The sequence below is a fragment of the Vidua macroura genome, chromosome 8 (assembly GCF_024509145.1).
Source record: "Vidua macroura isolate BioBank_ID:100142 chromosome 8, ASM2450914v1, whole genome shotgun sequence".
Lineage (NCBI taxonomy): Eukaryota > Metazoa > Chordata > Aves > Passeriformes > Viduidae > Vidua > Vidua macroura.
In genome coordinates, this window is record NC_071578.1 from 34,875,048 (window position 1) to 34,899,185 (window position 24,138).

Consider the following 24,138-nt stretch of genomic DNA (forward strand, 5'->3'; position numbering starts at 1 on the left):
GTCTGTCATAATGTCTGAATTTTAATACCTATTTTTATGTTGTTGTAATTTTAATAGTCTCATCATAAACTCATATTCCACTCTTTATTTCTCCAGTGGATACAGCCTATCCTTAACCTAAAAATTAAAAGCATTACGTGGATATTGTATGTTGCTTCAAATATTTCTGGAAGATTCAGAGTCACTTGGTGACACAGTAAAGAATTTTTGACTAGAGCAGATCAGAGCAAGGCAACACTGGAACAGTTACTGGGTGGGAATTGTTCTGCAGTAACAGCAGAACCCTTGGAACCAGCTGCTTTTTAGAGCAGGTAAGAGATTCCTGGTCACAGTACTGTATGTTCCAGCCATTTCGATGGAGTTGTTCAAGGAAGAGCTGTTACTAACCCTCATTTGTGCCAAGCTCAAATGTTACTAACCCTCATTTGTATCAAGCAGAGCTTTCCCCACTCAGCAGGAGTGGGGCCTGCCCTCTCTAGGTCGTGCAAAGACCATCTGCCTGTTGCCTTCCGAGCGCAAATACAATCTGTTACTTTGTCAAAATACACAACACATCTATCTGATCATTTCTAGCCTGCTGCCTGCCTGACTCCCCAGCTAGGGGGGAAACAGCCTGTTTGTGACACTCTCATTTTGGGGCCGAAGCTGTTGTATCTCAAATATTGCAATGAATATTTCATAGCTCCAGAATTCAGAGACAGGGCTTCACTCTCGCTCGGGCTGGCAGGCGTTCAGGGTCGCCCTGGCAGGACAGGAATGCCAAGTACTCCAAAAGCTCCATTTTATGTGTGCACATAATCCAGAGAACTTGATCAAGTCAGTGTAAGCATTGCCTTGACATTAGGATAACCAAATGCAATCAAAGGTGATTTGTTCCTATACGATGGTCATAGAGAACAGCTGTAACAACTGAGTTCTGCAACTAATCTATGTTTCTGTAATGATGATTTTTCCCATTTTTAGCCATTTTTAAACCCTTCCTCCACCTTTCATATTGCTTATGTGCTTGTTATGTCAGTAGATTGGGTACCATGGGCTAAAGAAGACTGAAAACCTACATCCTAACTTTCTGGAGAACTCTCTTTTAGTAGTACTTTCTTAAATTAGAACATCCCATGTAGTTCAGAATTTGAAGTCTTTGTGTGTGTCAGATTCTGACATGTTGTTTAATGTGGGCTGATTAGCTAGAGTCACAGGTTAGCTATAGTGTGTAAGCAAGGGGAAAGGTCTTTCCTCCCCAGACAGCAACTGATTCTCAAAGTTAAATGTGGCTTATTAGCTTAACAAAATATCAAATATGTCTTTTCATCCTTTAAAAGGAGGTTTTAATCCTTGTTACTTATCCTTAAATGCAGATATGCTGACAGCAAAGATCTTTGTCTTAATTATTACTTAGTCATATAAGTAAAAATACCAATTGAATGTTTAATCACAATCAACATTTTTTTCTTCTAATGGAGATTTACAAATAGGTCTTTCAGAATGAAGAGAAAAAGAATAAGGTAACAAACCCCAGAAAATAACATTGTTTTCAGCTGAGGAATACAGTGTATGCTCCCTCTCCACAACTCAGAAATCATAGCCAGAAGGGGATAGGGAAAATTGTGGGAATCACAAGTATAGAATGGCTTGTTCAAATAATTAGGACAGGTAAGGACTTCTAGCTAAGGAAACTGAGTGGTGACTTGAGAAAGGACTGATGCTCTTGGCTTGGTGCTCCGTGCCTCCCCAAGGATTGCAGTTTTTTACATTAACTACTAAAATACCTATTTCAGTTTCTGAGTTTGAGGAAAGCTGGATGGATAAAACCATATGTGAATGATGTTTTGTGAATGATGCTTTTGGCAACACATCAATGTGATAACCAGGCACTGCCAAGCTAAAAGGCAGAAAAGCCTCTATCCCTGTGAATTTCTTTAAGAAAACTACTTGCAACCATGTGCATTTATTATAACACAGCTTTTTGGTGCAGAAAGTGACACATTCGTTGTCTGGGGACTCCTGATGTGATGATTTGGGTTTGGCATCTGCAGAACTGTATTTGTTTGTCAGAGGAGCAGAGACGCAGCAATGTGTCATTGGATTGTTTGAGCATCAAGTCACTCAACTCCTTATCCCTCCAGATCTGCACTGAATAGATCACACTTCCCACTTCTCACCGTGTTGTAAAGGGATCTTAGAGCTGATTGATTATTCCTGTGCTAGTAAGGATTTCTGTCCCTTTGCTGTTACACCCTCTGGTGTAGTATGGAGCAGTGACACACACTTCCTTTCTCCTCTGGTGACACAGACAAGCACATTGTCTCCCTGGCTCAGCTCCAAGTTTTTTTCAGAGCAGCTTCACAGGTAAGGACAGCACAGCACTGCCTGTTTGTCTGCTTTCATAATTGTTCCTGAGTTTGATTTAAAACAAAACAATTTACCTCATTACCTAATTTTCCTGCTAACTGCATAGCCCTAAAAGAAAAAAAAAATTTCAGCTGTGTCCTATAAATAAATGAAAATGTTTTGAAACAAGCCAACCTTTAGGTCTCAACCTTTGGTTTGTCTGAGGCAGGACAGAGCAAGCCTCCAGAACATTTATTTACTGAGCAAGTGCAAGATTTCACTGCTCTACCAGGGTAGAACAATACAGGAGCCATCACTTTATTAACAAGAGTGACCTTGAAGCCTTAAGAAATGATAAAAGCCAAAGTTTCAAACACATACTCCATTCCCAGTTGGATCACCAAAACATGTTTGTTTTCCTATATAACTCTATGCATCAGTCACTGTTAAACATCCAGTTCCTTGAGGATTTTGCTTCACTCCAAGCTCGCTGTCTGTACCCAGAGGAAGTCAGGAGTGAAGCACACTTTTGTTGTCTGGCCACTGAGAGCTAATGGTTTTTCATCACAACACTGATTGCAAGGAACCTCCACTGCACTGGTGTTTGGGCTCACACAGAAATGCACCCAGGCATACAGGAGAGGGGAGGGAAATGGCTGTACCCTAAGCTGAGGGAAGGGAGAGATGGATGGACACCTTCCAGTTGTGTCAGTTTCAGGGAAAGACAACACACAAAGCTGATAATTACAATAATTTTAGCATGGGCATAACTACAGAGAGCCTATCTCTCCCCTCTTTGCCCTTGCTCTCTCAGTTCCACAGTTAGTGTGGGTTTGTGACTGATGGTTGATTCATTCCTGCTGTAAGAGCAAGCTGCTGTTTGTGCCATGGGAGGTTCCAGGCTGTCTTTCTCCCACTGCAGGTACTGCAGTATCCAGTGCTAGGGCTCAGCAGATGTTGTTGCCTTTCCCTTACACAGGCACTAGGTAGGACTCTGTCCTCTCTCCAGCCATCTAATTTTATAGTGATAACAGTCTTTTTGAGGTTTCTATTCTTCTAAATCTATTGAGGTTCCTCTCCTAAATCCATTGACGTTTCCCACCAGTTCCACAGTTCCCGGGCCTGACTGGCAAACAGCAGATGGCGTGGTTGCCTCAGCACAGGAACCTAAAACCCACCCCCAAAGGGGAAGTGAATTCACCTGTAAGTGAATTTATGGGCTATGCTTTGCATGTGGTGTCATTTACAAAAGACACAAACTATGTGCAGGTAACCAGGCATTTTTATAAAAGGAGAAGTATGTACATCATAGGGAACAAATGCAGACTGTACTGGAATAGCTATCTATGTATGTATTTCATTTATAAATTAAAATAGAAACTTCACTAAAACATTGACACAAAGGAGTAAAGCTTCAACACAAGGCACAGGGAATTCATCAAGACTCCTCTTGGAAAACAATGGGATGACACTTTAAATATGTCATGCTTACCATTACAACCACCCCCAAGCCAGAGATATTTTTCATAACCTCCTGCCTGCTTTTTTAGCCCACTTTTAGTTATCCAAAAAAACTTATTCCCCAAGCAAACTTCCTCTTAAAATCTCACATGTTTTTTCTCCTAATGTAGATGATTAATGTTAATACCTTACTAAGGTAAGGTGTTTAAAACAGTAAGATACAGCTCTGAATAGCAGTTTTTATCACAATATAAACCAGCACCTCTGATAATATCGGCACTGGCTTCATTATCTGATAAATGGGTACTTGGTGATGAAAGATAAAACTCCCGTCTTTTATAAGAAGACAGAAATGCTTTGAAGGTGCTATATTTAAGCAACACTTTACTTTCACAAAACTCAGCTTTATTTACTACTGAGGAGTGGATTCAGGAGGTTCTTTTTAAGTGTATCTCTGGTTTCCAGGACAGGGATACTTTCACTGAAATCACTGGATTAATTAATGGATTCAGGAAATGTGTAACTGAAATTCAGCTTTTGTTCTGACAAAAATTCCTAAGCTATTTTTCACTCATACAGATGGAAATAATTTACCTGAATCTCTTTCCTTGTACATGTTGAGTGCTTAGTCCTTTAGTGTCTTTTTAATCTTATCACACTGCAAAAAGATTTGCTTAAAAACTTAATAGTGGAAAAATATTTATGAAGAAACACCAAATAATTACAATATTTCAATTCTTTTATGATCAGTATAACTCCTTATGTCACAGCTGTCTCTGCTTTTGTAAAATATTGCTAGGAATGGTCAACATGGAATTCAGAATTCCCAGGACTAAAAACCAAACAAATCAGCACTATCATAATAACAAGAAAAAAGTGAAAAAGAAAAGTCAAATGCTCATTTTTGGCTGAAGAAGCTCCTACTGAGATTGAAAAGTTTGTGGGAAAAAACATCCCTTTGTTCTCTTCATTCTAGCAATTATCAAGCATGGAATTTTGTGGAAGTCCAAATAATTCCAAGTAGCTACACTATGTCAAAAGGAGTTGAAATAATGTCTTAGAAACAGCACAATGACAGTAAAAATTACTGGTAGCACAAAAGTATACACAGCACATACACGAATCAATGCCAAATAACATTGGATATTCAATATACAGGTTGAAAAGCTCAGTGTGAAAAAAAAAAAGTGTACAAAACGTATTCAGATTTAAACATCTCAATCAGTGTCTGTAAGAGAAACAGAAACAATGCCCTGTCAAGTCTACTCACAATTCATCACTTTACTACAGCTAAAATAAATATTCTACATCCTATGCCATCAAAGGGGGAAAAATCTCTCTTGTAAAATACAAGGAAACCAGATATGAAAGGACACAGAGTTGCTTCCAGAAATCGTTCTCCTGCAGGTTGTTAGCATTTGTCTGGTGTTGGCTGATGAACAGATCTTGGACAGAAAGTGTCCCAGTACCAAAGAATTTGGTGTCCAAGTGACACAAAGATGAGAAACAGGAGCAGTGCCAATGACAGAAGCATTGCAGGTGTGGGAGAGGCCATCAGGGCCATGTTTCCTGTTGCTCTGAGGACTCCGAATGCCAAGGGGGAATCAATGTGACTTCTTGGAGGAGCTAAATCACCAGGATGGGGGACAGCCCACCTCCAAGGGCATCAAGAGAAACCCCACAGCCACTCACTGCACCCACTGGTGATGGAAGTGTGGAGAGCCCATGACATCCACAGACTGTCCCCAAAAATCTGGAGCTCCCTCCTGTTGCTGCCCTGCTCAACATCTGGAGCTCATTCTGCATCACTAAAGCCATGAGAATGGGGTAGGGTGAGGCTCCCTGCAGCAGGGGGATAATCTCAGCCCTTCTGGGATGGGGGCGAACACGACAATGAATGCTCTGCCTCAGTTTGCCCAGTAATGGTGAGTGAGCACAAGGAATAGCAGAGCCAAGGGAGTGGGAATGGGACAGGTCATGAATGAATGCTGAAGGACCAGGCTTGGAGAAGGAGTCTGCTTATGGTGGCCTGCACAGTCTTGCTGCCAAGTGTCTCCCCTCTCCTTTTTACTGGCATCATCCAGAAAAGGCTGTGGAATTCATGAAGCTAACACACTTCCTTTGGAAGGTTCAAAAAAAGATGAAACTGCTCGGTCTGTGGCACTGCTGATGGGGTGCAACAGCAGGGTAAAAGCAAATCCTTGCAGGAGAGCAAAAGGCACAATTTACTGAAGCAACATTTTGAAACATTACTGTGAAAAAACAATGGAATTATCACAAAATGGAATTTTACACTCCCAGCAAACCCCCACTGGAGACAAGAGACTGACAAACAGCATACCATGGAAAGCAATAGTGTAAGCTGCACTCCACAAGCTCCACCATCAGTCCTCTCGTACCTGCCATTAGTATCTAACTTACTAAGCTCTGAAACAGCAGCTCAACAAACTCATGTTTTGCAGGAAAAACAAAAGTTTAGTAGGTTTTTCTTGAAAAAAAATCTGCAATATTCTAACTCCGTTTAAAAAAGAACAAACAAAATCGTAAGAAAGCTACAAAACTACACCACCCTTGCTGCCTTTTAAACAGTAAAAGCTTTACAGTCAACTCTAAAATAAACCACAAACATCTACAGTCTTAATTCATGTTTTGTCACAATGTTCTCATCAGACCAAAACGTTTACCAAAGCAGGCCTACAAGGAAGGAGAAAGGGAGGACAGCAGGAAGGGTAGATAATAACAGTGAGTGGAAAATGATCCAAATGTGACCAACAGAGATTTTCTGAAAATGTAGAAAAGCAAACAGTTATTTTGTCTGGATCAAAGACATCTGGAAGATATAAGGACAAAAAGAGGGGAAGGGAAGAAAACACCCAAAGTGTAAAAGAAGGGGATACCTTCATCCAGCAAAGCTCAGGGTGAAGCACAGCCTAAAGCTAAGCTTGAACCTGAGTGTGCTGCTGGATTCAGCGGAGGGAAAACAATAGCAACAGACATTAATACTTGAGCAGGTACCCTCCAAGAACTTGCCATTTTCAAATAAATGTCTTCCTAATTTAATTTTTCAGCTCTTTCTAGCCAAGCCTGCTATTTCAGGCTGTAGAAGGTTGCTGAAGAGGACACAGCGACTCTTGCCAGACTTCACTGCTTTCAGACAGACCACCTAAGGTGGAAAGAGACCATTTCCAATCGGCTGGTCCCTAACATAGCCCTTTTGATCTTTGTAAATGTAAATGAAGAGTTGTGGAGGGAGCGTTTTGTCTGGGAGAGGTCACTGGCACCTGGTCCCTAGGTGTGGCCTTTGGGGATATGTTTATCCCCACTAAAAACGCGTTTGCCGATAGAAAGCACCTTTTCACTACTGAACTTGGGGAGAAAAAACACGACAGGAATGTCCGTAGGACATTTTGGGTGAGGAACTTCTATGCACTTATTCCAAAAGCCCATTAAAAATATACCTAAAAGAAAACACAGGAAAACAGAATAGAGCAAACAAATTGCCCCCAAAAATCATTAACAAAAAGTGAAAGTAACATTATCAAACTATATATATAACGGTTTTCATTAAAAAAGAAGGAAAAATGCACACCTACCGCCTGCAGTTCTGGTCAGGTTCTCCCTCTGCCCACCCCAAAAAAGTAAAAATTAAAAAAAAAATACAAATAAAATAAATTAATCTTTCCACCAGCTTGGTTCCCAACTGAAACAATTTCTTCCCCCACTGCTCTATTTCCTGAACACATCTGTTAGAAATCTCAATTAAAAAATCTGCAATTCTTCAGATGAACATGAAAGTAGGACTTTTCTCCCAATCTTTGCAAACCTGGACTTATTTTAACAGTAGACTTTCTGTGCAGTGGAGAGAGGAGATGGGTGTCAGGTACAGGTGTCCTTATCAGAAGATCAGAATGATTCCACTTGTGTTGACAAAGAGTGTTTGAATCTGGGATTGCTCTGGGTTAATGGCATCCCTTTGAGCTTGAAATCAACACTTTCTCCCCAGCTGTAATGTGAATTGCTTAGCACTTGGATCTGTCTAATGATTGAGATAATATCATTCATTAGCTCTAATAACAATGGCCCTGGCTCACCCAAGTATTTCAATATGCAAATAGCATCATTTAGGCCAGCGGGGAATCACTCCCTCAAAGTTAAATATGTGGTTTAGTTCTTGGGCAAACGGGATTCCCAATGCACTTAGGAAAGTAGAGATGTTTTGTCATGTTCAAAAGATAGGCACTTATGCTTGGGTTTTTTTAAAATAAATTGCAAGAGCTGTCGTGGAAAGACACTTGAGCTTACATGTTAACCTTCAGCAGTGGGGGCTGAGTAAAGGATGCCAGGTTTGCATGGCAGCTGGTAGGAAGTACCCAGGACTGTATATTCTGCCCTTCAGGCAGCTGGGAAACGTCCTCTGAACCCCTCAGCACTTTGCCAAGTCTTTATTTCCCTTTAGTGAATATATTAAAACATGTAACAGTGGAACGGAACCTTTTCCATCTGGATGTACATCTGTGGAGATGTGCCCACAAAAGGGCCTTAATGGGCCAGCAGAAAACATTTCTGGAGGGCTCCAGACAAAGTACATCCAGAGGGTGCAGTGGAGACCAAAGCACAAGTACAGGAAGCAAAGGAATTAGTCAGTGAAACCAGACTTTTTCCACCCTCCACATTTTTCTGACAACGTATTTCATGCCTTCAGAATCCAGTATGGTCTAAAAAAACCCCAAACAAACCAATGTAATTTCCTTATAATTAAACAGGAGAAGAAAGTTTGTGATGAAAAGGTTAAAGATGGAATCATCAACGATACAGGTGGAAGTTTGTCACCTCGTAACCAGAAATGGTAGCAAAAAGTGTTATCACATCCTCTCTGAGCAGCACTCTGAACTGAACACAGTTCTGGGGTTTCTCTGCTTTTCTAAAGAGAAATGTTCAAGAAGGGTTTCTTTCTTGGATCAAAGGATCCCCTCCCAGAAATATTGTCTATGTCTTGCACTCATTTATGTAGCTGCTGCTGGAAAATTAGCCTAATTCTTCATCTGAAGAGTCTGACCACAATAGTAGAATGAAGTGAAAATGACCAAAGCAAAAGAATATAAATGGTGCCATTCTCAACCCCTGCCACTCTGGGAGAAAACAGAAAGCAAAGCAGAAAGTGCTGGCACGCCGAGCTCCTGCAGCCCCAGCATCTGGGCACACATTCCTGGTGCACTGCTGAGGAACTCTTCCCAAGCTCCAGGGAGGGAACTTGCAAAACATCTCCAGCAAATCTTCAGGAAGGTCCTCCTTCTCCTTTCACTCTGCTGCCATTTCCCAAGCTTCTCCACCCCCAGATTCACTTTCTGGCTATCAGCCAAGGAGTTTGACCCTTGAAGTGGCAGACAAAAGGTTTCACGTGAAAACAGACAGGCAGAATTGACAGGAATCCACAGCAATAGCAGCCGGGTGACAGGTTTTAGTAGGGACAGAGCCTGAAACTAAATTGCCACACTCAGGGTGGTACAAACCCAACTGCCCTGCTTGGGTTTCTTTTGACGTGTAAGCTTAGGTTTGGGAAGAGCAGCAGGTCAGTGTGGTATCACTGATTTGAGCCCTCCTGTGTACCCCCAGCGGCTGATGAGATTGTATCAGTACTGGGGCTGTGGAACAGCAATCCAAAATGGTCATCTGGCACTTCAGTTAAGATCCCCTGCTACAATCCGCAACAGCCACAGGGAACATTTGTCACCATTTTTCCAACCTTTAAATGAGTGGGTACCCTACACATTTTCCTGTAGTAGGTAAATAATTTCTGACCCAAGTAAGGTACTATCAAGAGTTCTGGCAATTTCACTTCAAGGTCCCATACACCTCAGGCAAGAGCTTTCTCACAAATACAGCAATCAAAAGCAGCCCAAGAAATAAAACAGGTACAGCATCACCTCAAGAGTCCTTAACCTTTTAGAAGCTGTGTCAGGACAAGGTGGCAGACGTGCTCTTGGATTAGATAAAAACAACCAACAACAATCCCATGCAGTGCAATCACAAAAACCAGCTACACAAAAACTATGCTACACAGACCAAAGGGAACAGAAAGCATTGGCAGCTTCTCCTAGGGATCTCTATATTTTTAAGGATTAAGAATAGCCAGGATTTGTAGAAGGGACTGAAGCATTCGCACACCCTACCTTGCAGCTGAATGCTTCAAGATCAGAGCAGGAACTCGCTACTGCTGCTGCTACAACCTTCCAAACCCAAAGCACAAGGAGTACACCTGGCTGGGACTTTAGCAATTGCTTTAACAGGTGTGCAATTAAAACACAACTGGAACATTAGCTGTTCCAATTAGCTCAGCTTCACAGCTGCACAGCCTTTTAACAGGGAGCTGGGGCTTACACTAATGACATCTATTACTGAGAAGACCAGGGAGAATCCCTCAGTGCTCTCTGGTTCATTTTCTTTCTGTGCCGTTTCAGCTCCAGTACACCAAGCATCTCATGAAAACATCATGCATGGAAACGTTTCATCCCAAGGACAATGTTGGCATGAGAACAAATGGTTGTAAATACCATGAATTAGTTTAGGTTGAAAATTGCAAGGAGTTTCCTAACTGTGAGGGCACTGGAGTTGGAACAGCCTGCAGGGTGGGGAGGGAAAGGACACAGGGCACTGGAAAACTCACTGGTTTTTAGATGAAATTCAATAAATTTCTGAAAGGGTGAGGTGACAGATGGATTGCAGCAGTCAGAGGCTGGGATGGGATCCTTGGGCAGTCCCCAGCAGGCCTTTCCCTGTGTACAAGGGAACTACGTCCCTTACTCTGTCACTTCATTATAATGGTGCTAAAATGCTGCATGGCATCTTCTGGAAAAATACCCGATTAATAGTTTGTCAACAGATGAACAGGTGAGTATAGGGAGAATCATGGTGGTGACCCCTTCCACTGGCACAGCTGTAGCCAGGAGGAGCCTGTTGTAGTGGCAGCACCATGCAAAGAGCAGGACTTCAGTGGATCAGTCCCACTAATAAATCAACACTTGTGTTTCTCCTTTGGGATCATTAAATACTGGTAGTTTCTCCTCTGGGATCATTAAATACTGGTAGCTGAGACTCTTGCATTGCCTTTGTCCCCTGTGAGAAGGACTAAGGCAAGTGGACGTGTTTTGGGGAATAGATTCAGCCTTCCACTTTCCCCCTCATATCCTAAGGAAAGCACACTGTTATGCTCACTTTAGTCTGGTAGTGTTTTCCTCTCTGGGTAGTTTAGACTTGAGACATCAACAAAGGTAGGTCAGGAAGGATAATTTAGATGTGCATATGCAAATGATAATTACACACTCTGCAAATTTGCATGCGACCTTTGGTTAACATTTTTAAAAGCCACGTGGATTGATTTTACAAACATTTGTTAGGATATCAAGGTATGCTGTGTTATGCTTAATTTTAAATAAGGCTTTAATTAAGCTGCTTGAAAGCCTACAATTTAGAAAGGCATTGAATTTCTTGCCAACCAGGGCTCCTTGTCATGAGGGTTATTCCAGCTCATGGGAGAATAATTGTAAATCATGGTGTCTCTACATTCCCAGTGCACAGGGACTACTATGAGGTTTTTCAGCACCACTTTAAGAGATCACAACAGAAGTGTTAATATTTCACTTTAATAAAAAATACATAATATTTTGAAATATTCTTGAATGATCCAGCTTGAAAAATGAAAATTACTTTTAAATCTATACAGGGCAGTTCCTCTGGGCACTTTAAATGCAATAATTTATTAAGTTCCTATATTCACCATGTGTGCACAAATATCATGTAAATATTACAGCTGTACTCCATGACAAAACAAGCGTAATGCAGACATAGAATCATACAGAGAACTGACAAATGGGGGAAAAGGGAGATCTGGTATTTTCTGTACAAAAAAAAATATGCCACTTTTTGATAATTTGTAAAAATGCATAACTTTTGGCATTTCAGAGAAGAACACAGTATAAAAATAAATATTCTATGTACAGTAACACACACAGGTCAGTCCAGGGTTAGAATCATCACTGCAAAAAAAAACATAAACAAGTGTTAGTGACAGCTCACAGGGGGAAGGACACTTAGGGAAGCTGGCTCTGGGCTCTCCAGGAAGAAAAGCAGTGGTGATGGATCTCAGCAGGAACCCTTTCCACCTCTCCAGGTGGCAAAGTGAGGGTGGGAGATCCATCCTGGGCTGACTCTGCCCCCACTCTCACCCACTTGGCATTAACATCCCCAGCAGGCAATGAAGGGGCCAGACCCTGGGGAGTGCGGGAGGGGGCATCTGAGAGAATCCAGGTGGAAATCTCATCTTTGTGCAAGGATTGGAGCACTCTGGGGCCAGGCAGCTCAAAGGCCACAGATACAGTTCTCTCCTTTGTACAGAGCTGAACTGTGATATTTAAATAAGGAGGAGTTTTGGTTACCACTTTTCTGGGATACAGTCCTGGAAATCCCATCCATGCATCCACACCTCTTCTGCCCTTAGCCAGATTCATGGAAAACATCAGCACTGCCAACTCAGCACAGCAGCACTGCCAAGATTACTTTACCTTATTCCAGCAGCCTTGAACTGGAAGGCCATCTTCTCCCTGTGAAAAAGATGGATGAAACAGCAGTTTAGGACACAGAAAGCAGTACGGAAATGGAGAAAGGAAGGCATGGGTTAACTGTTACTGCAACAAACAGTTTGGACCAGGGCTGGAGGAATAGTCTGAGAGATATTCCTCATCCTTCAGATGACCCAGACTTCCGGCTGGCAGAACCAGTGCAGCCTGAAGCAGGGGCTGGGGTGAAGAGGGGAAATGCCTGCAGGCTGTGCATGGGATTTATGTACCCGAGAACCACCCTCCCCTGAGAAGACAGGAGCCTATCCAGGCTGCCTTGAAGGAAGAAGAGAAGAACACAGGAGGTCCACCCCAGTCAGATAAACTGCCAGGGGCTGGCAGTGGAAAGTGAGAGGTGGCTGCTCTGTGTCCTCAGGCTTGGCTCAGTAACACTGAGCTTAAAAGCCAGTCCCAGAGTCAGCATTAACCTCAGACCCTGAGGAGGGTCTGCAAAAAATCTCCATTTCCTTTCTGCCCTGTTAAAGGGCTTGCTTTGTCATGTGAGACACTGCCCAGTTGTCCCCTCTTGCCTCTGGGGAGATCCTGCTCCAGGGAAATTAGGAAGGCAAGCAGCTGGGTAGCCCCTCTGCTGGTTCAGGATGTCTCAGCTGACTCCCTGAAAAGGGACTTTGGCTTCAATAACATCAGTTATTTCTGGGATTTCTGTGGAATCCCCTGGCAGTTCTGCAACTGTGATGTCTTGGGCTCCATGGCTGGGAAATGCTTTTGTCAGTTACTGCCATTCATTTCAACCCTGTGCTGCCCTCTTTGATGGGCTAGATATGACACCAGTGCTAAGGTGCTCTGGAGCAGCAGATAAAGTCAGGTGTAAGGAAATACATGTCTGACACGAGAAGTCAAATTCTTGTGCTGTGTGCACGTGGCAGATTCAAGGTCTATCACTATTCCCCAGGAAACCCCAAAAAAATACAAACAGAAAAGCAAATGCACAGTAATATATTGAGAAATGAACTATTTTCTGGAGATGCACTTCCAGGGGGCTGATGTACTGAACGCTGCCATGATGTTATAACAACATTGCTTTTCAAATGCATTTTTTGGACTTTGGTCTCCTTGTGCTGTTTCCTCCCCTTCCCCCAACTATGTGGAAATAGGGAATTACAGATTATTTACTGGGTAAATTGTGGTGTTCCCATTGGTACACTGGTGGTGATAGGAATGACATGGCAGGAGGAGATGGGAAGTTAGGTGTATGAAGGAATGGGAGGCCAGGGAGTCACAGCTCAGGGATCAAAGGAAGACCAGGGTCACAAGGAAGTGTTTGTTGCGGGCGAATGTGCCGAGAACGGAAACGTGGCATGCTTATTAGTACCAAGGATCTCCTTCCACATATCTCAGATGTGCAGAGAGTTAGTTCACAGCCTCCGTAAGCTACACACATGGATGTGTCAGCTGGATGCCGAGCTTTTAACCTAGTTGGATCAAAAAACATGCTTATTCACGTTCCCAAGCTAGCTTGCATGCCAGAACACCATGTATAAAAAAATAACAGCATCCACATTTCATCCAATTTTCTGGCAAGTTTCCCTTAGTGAAAATAGGTATGAAAAGAAGTGTGAATTCTAACATGGCCATGTGGGGTGAATCCTCACTGGGAACAGTGACAAAACCAGAAAGGTTGTCTGCCAGGGCAGGGTGGAATCCTTGCACCTGTGAAATTAGGTGCCTTACTCAACCAGAAGTTACTCCATGGAAATCTGGCTGTGATCATTGGGACACAAAACACACAGCTCTGTGGTCTTCCTCCTTTGTGCACTGTTCTGGGCAGGTATGGTTTCACCTGTGGGACTGGCACAAGTTTCTACTACCCAGAATTTACAGAGCGGCAACTGAGACTTTACAAGTGGTCGCTGTCCCAAAGAGGCAACGGCAGCAGCCAAAGGAGGGAACACTGGAAGGAAAATCATGTTAGCTCTTCACAAAGCTCAAATAACAAAGGCTTTTAATGGCAGTTTCATGGCTTTTTTTTTTTTTTTTTTCCTCAAGAAACTAGGAAAACCTTTAAAACTAAATGTGGCTTTTTGCTTTGGGATGCATTTTCCCAGCTAGTTGAACTAACAATATCCCATCCCTTTCAGATGGCATCAAACATCCTTAAGTGAGCGTAAAGCATGGAAAGACCATCCTCAAGCAAGCCTTGTCATGACAAACAGGGCTGGATGGGCAGGGGAGTAAAGTTTCTTTGTAGTACTGAGATGTTGAGACTGTCCCAGGGAGCAAAAATATCACCTGAATGCTGCATCTCCAGAAAACTCAGAAAAATTGGTGACCTTTATTGGGATACCAAGAAATCAGTTGAAGTTAAGTGTTTCTGAATACTTTTGTCCTACAACAGTTGGGCTAGATCAGGCACTAATACAATAATCATTTTATCACTTGAATAAGATGGATATTGGGAAATAGGCAATCCTAAATTCAAGTTTTTTGGATGCTATGGGTACAGTTTGGACTTTTGGGGACAGTCATAAATAGGAATTATCCAGCATGGAGATTAAGTGTCCCCATTAATATGTTTCACATGGGCTTACTAATGGGATAACTATTATTTTCAGTCATCTTCATGTATGGGGTGACTGAGGTCATATGGAATCATGTCAGGCTGTTCTCAACACACACAAGCAATTAGAATCAGAGTTAATGAAGGACACAAGCACTTCCTCCTTGTGAGAAAGCCAAGCCAGCATAGAGCTGGGTCTGCATACATTGGTTTACTGGAAATTATCAAAGGGAAGGCAAAGGAAGAAGCGAAGCAGTTGTAAATAAAACCACATTCCAACTCCGTATTTTCTCATGCCACAAAGTACTGCTGACAGCAGTTGGGAATCAGAATGAAGGGAAAGGCCTGGTTCTGACAGCAGCAATGAGAGGGAGGGAGTATGGAGACAGGTAAGGAAGGACCTGCCAGGTGTTTCTAGGGCATGCAGCTGTTTGGGGGGATCAGAAAATAACACCAAGAGCAAAAAAGCAAACGAGCATGCAGGAAAGGGAAGGTACACCATACCAATGGGCATGGGGCATCCAGGCCGTCCAGCCCAGGTAACCCCGGCTCACCCTTCTCGCCTTTAAAACCTCGGAGACCCTGTTTATGAAATCAACCACTATCGTTATTTCAGTCAGTGCCAGCCAGCTCCAAGTCCCAGGAGGAGAGGCCGAGTCCCCACTGGGACTGGCACAGGGCACTCAGCTGCACACCCAGCACAGAGCCCTGTCTGCAGAGTGAGCTGTGTCTGCAGCAGCAGTTTCTGTCATCTACAAGCCAGGAGATGCTTCTCTGAGTTAAAGCTGAGAGGATGGGAATGGCGTTTCCTCCATTCCAAAATCAGCCATTGCTCCGATCCTCACTGAGAGACTCAGCAGCTGGGTTTCTAAAACAATAATCCCCAAGTACTCCTGGAATTTGTGGCACTGCTAGCAGATTTTTGGCAGTATTTGCTGCAGCGTATGGATTTAGATAAAAATGTACACATATTCCTCTATTTATTCATTTGTCTAGACTTATAGCCAATCAGTTTTGACAGAAACACATCCCATTTAGGAGATCTGAGACTTGTTTTCTCTCTGGGTAGTGCAGCTCAAGTGCCCTGTGTGCTCTCAGGCCATCACATCAGCTGGCTGTTATTCCAAGGCAAGGAAACCAGCATTCCACTTTCGCTGTCACGTAGCTTTGATCCCATCGAGCATCTCCAGAGAAGAGCTGTAACCAACAGCAAAGGAGACAGGGCTCTATCCACAGGGGAGAAAGCCCTGAGCTCCCAGCACATGGGACACCCCATGTACCCAAACCTTTGTGAGGTCTGGAAGAGGAAGGAACATAACCATGGTCACTCAGCAGCCAGAGGATCAGCTGGTCCCACAGCTTTGCCACAGGCTGTGGTGGGAACCCAGCCGGGCTTATCCGAATGTTGTACTTTTGCAAGACCATTGTTTATGTTATGATTTCCTTCTGTCTTCCCCATCAACACATCTTAAAACAATACATTTGATGAAACAGGACATACCAACGGACAGGGTGCATCTAATCCAGGTGCTCCTTGGTCTCCCTTATCCCCTTTAGACCCTCTAGAGCCTTTCTTGCCCCTTTCCCCCTGTAAATAATAGTTTAGTCCAAGAAAAAGAGAATACACAAAAGCTTTAGGATCATCCATTTCAAACAAATGTCAGCGATAGTTTAAAAAAGGATAAACATTTAGGAAACATTCTATTTTAAATCTCCCTCTGAGATGTGAAGAGCAATGTATGGAGCTGCTGAACTGTAGCTGAGCTGCATAAACAGGGGCTGTGGCTGCAGTCCCACACTGACAGACTGAGAGGGCTCGGCATCAAAGGGATCATCACACCACTTCTCAAGGCTTCCCATACATCAGAGAGGGGCACCTTGGCTGATCCCAGACACACAGGATGGGAAACCACCCCTCTGGCCAGCAGTGTGCCATCTTATCTCAGTCTCCAGCTGGCTGGGAGCTCTTCCACTGGAGCTCTAGGATAGCACTGTGATGCTCTTAATTCCCATTCTTACAGAAAGTCTCACTCAGGGAACTGTCAGCCAGGGAATGAAGGAAGTACTCAGCTCTGAGTCTGTACAGTCTGGCTATCCTTTGGGATGCTCTGAGTAGTGCTCTCCCAAAAAACCTGTTAGACCAGGGAATAGTCCTAGGCAGCACAGCCACAGGGCAGCAACTGGTCCCTGATGCTCTGAGTAGTGCTCTCCCAAAAAACCTGTTAGACCAGGGAATAGTCCTAGGCAGCACAGCCACAGGGCAGCAACTGGTCCCTGATCCTTAACTGGCAGCACAAGGTAGGGCATAGTGTGGTATTTGCCAGTTACATCCATAGCAAATCCTTCTGTGTAACAGGAAATTCTCAAAGCTGCTGAGCATGAAACGGGGGAAGGGGCTGCTGCACAGGGAACTGAGCTTAGGGTCCTCGTGGAGAGTGTTAAAGGAATTAAGGGATAAAATCAGACAGCACAGGCTGCCGCTTCTTCTTTTAAAAAAAGTGTTAAACCCAAGCTGGCAAGAGAAATGGATGGGAGAGGAGAGGCAGTGAGGAGAAGTCACCCAGAACCAAGCACTGGAATGGAGAGGATAATCCAGGAAAAATGCAGCATGGGTTGCTCCAGAGGAAGGAACCAGGAAGAAAGGTGGAAGAGGAGGAAGGGATAAAGGGGACAAAGGTGGACCTGTAGGAGCGAGGAAGATGCACAGACACACACAACCCACCCCCCACCCCCCCCAGCATTAAAATAATAGCAGGACAAGTTCAGGGTTCACACTTTTTCAGCTGGATTGCTCAAAATGCTGCCTGTTCCCACTGCCATTAGTTCCACGACCCCAGGCACAGCTATGCTGATCTCCTGCTCCAAGCAGAGAGCAGCAGGAGCATTTCTGGGATTTAAAAAGCATGGAGGAAAGAGAGGATTCTGGCAAACTGGGACTTCAGAGTAAGGGGAAATCCCTGTAAAAAGGCTCAGTGGCAAAAGGGTCCCCCTAAGATACTGCACTTGCCCATTTACACTCCTGAGTCTCTCACACTTTGCGTTTGCAAACCATGGGCTGCAGTGAGGCAGAGTGCATGCACGCTTCAAGGGCCAGCAAAACTCCCCACTGGTGCTTTCCAGCTCATCCTCTATAAGGAGTTGCAATTTCTCCCAGTTTTCACTTGCTTTTATGCCAGAGCTCAAAGAAATCCCATTAATGAAAGCTAATGAAAGACCCTTCTTTTAACTAAGGCAGTCAGTTCAAAAACCAACTGAAAAAGTCTAGGAATTAAAAATGACAGTTTTTTAGAAGAAGCCACACAAGCAAAACAAAAGTGAAGAGAAAGTTAAGAAGCAAAGCCAGAAGTGCAATGATTAAAAAAGGGGAGAACTTTGGTGCTTCCATGAAACTTGAACCTTTCTCCCCTAGTTTAAGATGCCAGTTGGCTAGTGCTGCCCAGAACCGCCCTTTCTGTGCAGAGTAAGGTCAGAAATCCATTGCAGATAGATAACACTCACTACACATCAAAAGCAAATCCATATAATGAAATCATCATATGGGCACATGCACTATAAAAGATTACACCTCCAGATAAATGTAGGTGATGCCAGAGTCTTATGAATAAAAGGTGTGACTACATAAACTTGTACTGTATTGAACTTCTTCACATTTATACAATTGTAATAATACAGACTCGAATCCAAAAGTAATTTATTTCTAAATATATATTTTATCCAACCATAGCTCCTAAATGTTTTTATCAAAAAGATACAGATTCAAAGCCTTAACAGGCAAGAAAACCTGATGAAAAAGAAGCAGCTTCTCAACACACATTTCTTATCTTACCATAACACAGGTAGTACAATGAGAAAGCTGCCATTCCTGTTTCTGGGTTTGACCCAGTTCCTCATCATCACATCAGGACAATGCCTGAGGATTCAGGCCTGATTCTTCAAGATAGGCAAATTTAATTTATCTTCTCAAAATTTCCATCCTTCAGATCCTCTGCAGGATTGTTTGCTAGAAGACAACCTTCTTTTTCATGCTTCAGGGACAATTTAGAAGTACTGAACTAAGATTTGCTGGCTGCACCTCAGCTAATTTTCCCAGGAATCCCTACAAACATGAGTAACTAGATAAGCAGGATTTCCTAAGGCACACCATTGCTGGCCTAACTCAAGTCCTGTGTCTCAGTTAGAACAGAGGTGTGACCACAATGAACACATTAGGAAATCCCTCCTACAGCCTTCAGCAAGCTGTGTAGCACAATGTTCCACGTGATGGAATGAGCTACAGGTCTCACCTTCTAAAGTCACTTGGATGAAGGTGTGGCACACAAACACATGCTGGCTGCTACAGGAGTTAACTGGGCTGTCACTGTGTACAGGTGTTAGCAGTTAAACACAAGGAGTTTGCCTGGTAACTTACCCGGACTCCCTTGTCACCAGGTAGACCTTGTAAACCCTGAAATGCATCAACACAGAAAGAAGCATTTGAAAAGAAGCAGATTTCACCATGTTCCCACTAAAGAGAGAAATGTGTGCTCAGGATTTTGGTAAGTTTTTCCATTTGTACCAATGGCTATGTCAAAATCAAACAAAACTTTCCACCAGGCAACCTCCTCTTCACCTCCATCAGACCATCCAGGTGGTAACACCACTACTACCTACCCTATGGACTCTTCAGATACGAAACAAATTAGTTATGAGCATGCAACGAACTTGCTTTTTTGTGTTAAACAACAAAGCTGCTCCATGACTGCATTAGACCCACAGCACCAACACTGGCCCCATTTTGCCAAAAGCAATCCCAGTCAGTGGAATTAACCTCACCGAAGGCAGCTCTTGTCCCTGCAATGACAAGACAGGGCTCTCTCAGACAGGAGGCAGGCACCCAGGCTGTGAAAGGTAAAGGAAGCTGCTCAAAAGCAGCATTTTGGACTAAGAGACACATCCTGGGAGTCCCACACAGCTTCTTTAGGAACTTGAAGGACCAAGGTGAATTAACAGTTTTCTTTCAGCCTCCTCCACATCGCTCTGAGTCTGCTCTGAAGCTACTCAGCTTTTTCTGTCACTCCCATAGTGAACAAAATCTTGTAACCTGAGTTATACCTAGCCCAGCTGTGACTGCAAACACTATTACAGCAGCATCTTCAACCACACCAAGGAAACAGGCTCTGGAAATAAATCCCTAGGATTTCTGTACTTACAGGAAGCCCTGCTGGCCCCATTGGTCCTGCAACTCCAGGATCTCCTTTACTGCCCTGAAATGGATACAAAAGAGTAGAAACTGTTCACATTCCTATTTAGTACAAACAGGCAGCAGAGCACCATAGAAGAAAAAAGCAAAGGATGCATTTCAAAGCACCTGAAAACCCCCAAGGAAGAGATACTCAAGCACCAAAGAGGCCCAGCTGAGGCTCTTGTATGAACAAGGAGAGGGCAATTCCAGCTCTGGAAAAGCCTAGAGCTCCTCTATCCCTCAAGAGCTGTGGTATCTTCAGAGAAGTTCTAGAGCATCTGTCAGTTCTGAAGAAAACTCACCCTTTCTCCTTTTGGTCCTGCTGGTCCTGAAACCCCAATTGGTCCTGGAATACCCTGCAGTTGTAGGAAAGAAAACACATCAGGATGCTTTTATTCCAGGGCCTCCTTAAAGCCAGGAGACACTGCTGCTCCCTTAGGAAAAGCTCGGCTTGGAAGGACAGGCTGGTGGAGGAAGGCACCTAGCACCACGACAGCTTTCAGTGTTAGGGGAGATGGATTTGTAGCTGGTAAGGCAATCTGAAGAACATGGGAACTGCTATGTTGGATCACACCAGCACCACCACACAGAGCCTCATTTTTAATTCTGAAGCTCTCTCTTGACAATTATTTCTACCAGCTCCATACACAGGAATTCTTTCTTTCCAGTTTATACCAGATAAGGCTGAAAGCTGTAGCAGAATAAAGGCTATTTACACAGATGATAAGCAATTTGCTTTTCTTTTTGCTTATTTCCTTATTTCCTCTACCCCCTCCCAGAGTCACGTAGTTGAGGAGATGGGAAATGCTGGGTCAGTGGTTCATGCAAGCTGACAGACCCCAAGCTGCAGAGCTGAATGCAGGTGAGTACAGGCACAGATGTGAGCTGGGAGGGGCATCCTCCAGTCCCTCTGCTCCTCCTTTGCCATCCCTGTCACTCCACCAGGCTGGCAGCCATGCTGACAGGAACACCCAGTGTTTTCCCTAGCCCTTTGACACAGAGCCAATCTCCCACCAGCACACCAAACTTCCTTGCTGGTGCTCCTGAGACTTGCCTGGCCTCTGAGAAATCAATCCAAGTGATCTTTAATGTTGGCAGCATGGTGGTTCAGTAACAGTCCCTCTGGCTAAGAGCAAGATTCCAGCACCTCTGACTCAGACTCCTTAAACCACATAGGTATGGGTTTACAATTCCCTCATGGAGCCTCAATAAAGGGATGCTTTTGAGGCACATTACCTGATTCCTAGGAAGAACCAAGGAGCAAGCTTCCCAAAGGGGAGAGTCTTTTTGTAAAAGCCTTAATGCAAAGGGTCTTGCACTTTTTAATGTCAGTCTGCAATCCTTAGTCACTAAAGTAACCTTTCTGATGAGAGCAGGACAGCTCACGTGGATCAGGAGAGCTTTTCAGAGAAGTCAAGATCTGCAGAACACAAGTTGAGGAGTAGCTCATGCAGCACACAACTTCAGCATGGCGAAGGAAGAGAAAAATCGGGCTCTCCTTAGATCCGTGCAATCCTGGAAACCTTAACTGCCTTCACTTATGCATCATTTACTGCTAAGGAATTGAAATCTCCCCTGCACATCTATAAAATTGTATCTACAGTTTCCCCAAACACTCAGATTCTCTTCACAAGTCAGAGCAGCTGAAATTATTCCCAGCTCCACTGAGGAGAAGGAATTGCTTTTTGTTTTTAAATAGCCAAATGGATTGTACATGGGTGATCTGTGATTTCCCAAGAGGGATTAAAAATATTTGGCTGTTATTTAACAGCTGTTATCCAAGAATAGCAGAGTGGTTTGCAGAACCAGGTTGGCATTACTTAAAATCATAGAATGGTTGGGGTCAGTGGGGCCCTTAAACATCATCTCGTTCCAACCCCCTCCCATGAACAGGGACACCTTCCACTATCCCAGGCTGCTCCAAGCCTTGTCCAACCTGGCCTTGAACACTTCCAGGGGAGGGGCAGCCACAGCTGCTCTGGGCACCCTGTGCCAGTACCTCACAGTACAGAACTTTTCCCTAATATCCAATCAAAGCCTACTAAATCTTTCATTTTGAAGCCATTCCCTCTTGTCCTCTGACTGCAGCTCCTGATGATGAGCCTCTCTCCCATCTCATGGAGAATGACAGGTTGGAGACCCATCAGGATAAAGAGGACAGGAGAACAGAGCACCATGGAATCATGCAGAGGTTTCATTCCTCTTGTTACTGAGACAGAGTGGAACAAGGAGGCTGTGATCCCAGGATCCAGACTTGCAGCATGAAAGAAGACAAGTGGGTGACAACACTCCTCATTTTAAGTTTAACCCCCTCCTAAGCCTGCTTTGGTAAAAATAAGATTATTCCTGGTATAAACAAGACTTGGGTGGAAGACGCAACACAAGTCACGATACTGGGGAGGACAAACACGGGGTAACAGAGAAATGGAACTCACCGGTGGTCCAGGCCTGCCGTCTAAACCTGAAGCACCCTGAACAGGCGGGGAGGGGTCACAAAAACAAGGCAGAGGAGAGGGGAGGAGGGTGAGGGGAAAGGAGAGGGGAGGGGAGAGGTGAGTAAAGCAGTGACTTGAGACAAACGTATGCTTGCAATTAACAAAAATTAAGATCTCAAGGACAGGTGATGGCACTTACAAGCAAACCAACAAAAACACAGAAACACTGAATACATATAATGTTGACCTGCAACTTTCAGATCCTCCTAAGACTGCAAATTTCTCTCACTCAGTGCCCCCGGGAAAACTCCTGGGGAAGCAGCTGTTCTATGACAGGTGGTGAAAAGGACAATGTGACAGTGGAGCCAGAATCTGCATTGCCTTTGTGGCAGGCTGGGCAACACAGGTGAGACACAAGGCTCAGAGGCCACTGGTCACCAAGGCATTTATAGGCAGGGCAGAACCATCAGCTGTTCAAGCTGCTACCAAGAAACCCGGGGCTTGTGGTGCCCACTAGGTCAGCTGCAGGCTTGCTCCACTCTACATGCAGTTGTTTGGGGGCTTATGAAACAGGTGGATCATCTCCCTGTGTCACCAGTGCAGCTTTACACCAGACTAGATCAAGTGGCACTTTGCTGTCTGCTCGGCTCCTGCCCTGCATTTCCTCATCCATGAGACCTAACAGTGATTCTGCCCAAGGCCCATCAAGCCCAGTGGCTTCTCTCAGACAGTGGTTGGGAGGGAAAGCTGTGGTAGGATGTAAGTACCAAATACTGAGTTTTTCTCCACTTGAGCATTACAAGCTTCCTCACCCTATCAGCACAGAGAAGCCCAAGGCTACTGCAGACAATCAGGACTGGAATTTCAGCATCATGTCAAGCCCCAAGTCAGAGAAAAAGGCAGAAGATCCAGCTTCAGGATTTTACAGTCTGAAATATTTCAGAACCTGCTTGGCACTGCATTTAGTTGGACAGGCTGAAGATACACTGGATCAGGCATGGAAAAGCTTATGAAGAGAGTTCAATGGCTCTGAAGAAAGATACAAGTTCCACAGTATCTGATCTTATGAGCTGTGCTTCCTGGTTGGCCAGCCAATATGCTGATCCCAACAAAATATTCCTGAGAGGACCCTTCTGAGCCAGTCTTCCCACCTCCACAGCTCAGGAAGAGTGATCGGAAAAGCCAAGGGACCTTTGGACCCCCATGGGGCTCGCTGCTGTAGGAGAAGCAGCTAGCACATTCCTTCCCACAAAAATGAGTTGTTGGGATAATTGCTGGGGCGCCTTCTGCTCAGACTGTCACAAGGACCTCCTTTCCCTGTCCAGATACCCCACTGGCTTGAGGGAATAACCATTTACACAGAAAACTTCCATTTGCATTTCTCAGGGGACTGGGTTCTGACTCCTCACTGCTTCACTGTGGCACAATCCCTGGCCTTTGAGCCTTCCAAAGCACCCCCTTCTCCCCTGCTCTGCCTGGAGCCCCAGGGAACGTACTCATGCTGGGCTCATCTGAGAGCCTGGAGTTAGAGGGGATTCATTCAAACTCTACATGGGAGCTACT

The 24,138-nt window shown here is 44.1% G+C and overlaps 1 protein-coding gene across 11 annotated transcripts in view; it reads right to left on the reverse strand.

Annotated features, from left to right (window-relative positions):
• Nucleotides 1-11,376: 11,376 nt before the first annotated feature.
• The window catches only part of COL13A1 (collagen type XIII alpha 1 chain), a 57,807-nt gene continuing 45,045 nt past the window's right edge, over nt 11,377-24,138 (reverse strand). For 9 of the 11 annotated variants that reach the window (XM_053984273.1, XM_053984281.1, XM_053984280.1 and 6 more), the window contains 7 exons: nt 22,576-22,611; nt 20,443-20,496; nt 20,109-20,162; nt 19,328-19,363; nt 16,421-16,507; nt 12,348-12,386; nt 11,377-11,822 (listed from right to left, as the gene is read on the reverse strand). In XM_053984273.1, the coding sequence (XP_053840248.1) occupies nt 11,820-11,822; nt 12,348-12,386; nt 16,421-16,507; nt 19,328-19,363; nt 20,109-20,162; nt 20,443-20,496; nt 22,576-22,611 (309 nt within the window). In that variant the 3' untranslated portion in view covers nt 11,377-11,819. The remainder of the gene's footprint in view (nt 11,823-12,347; nt 12,387-16,420; nt 16,508-19,327; nt 19,364-20,108; nt 20,163-20,442; nt 20,497-22,575; nt 22,612-24,138) is intronic. The other 2 variants (XM_053984274.1, XM_053984277.1) reach the window with 2 other exon arrangements.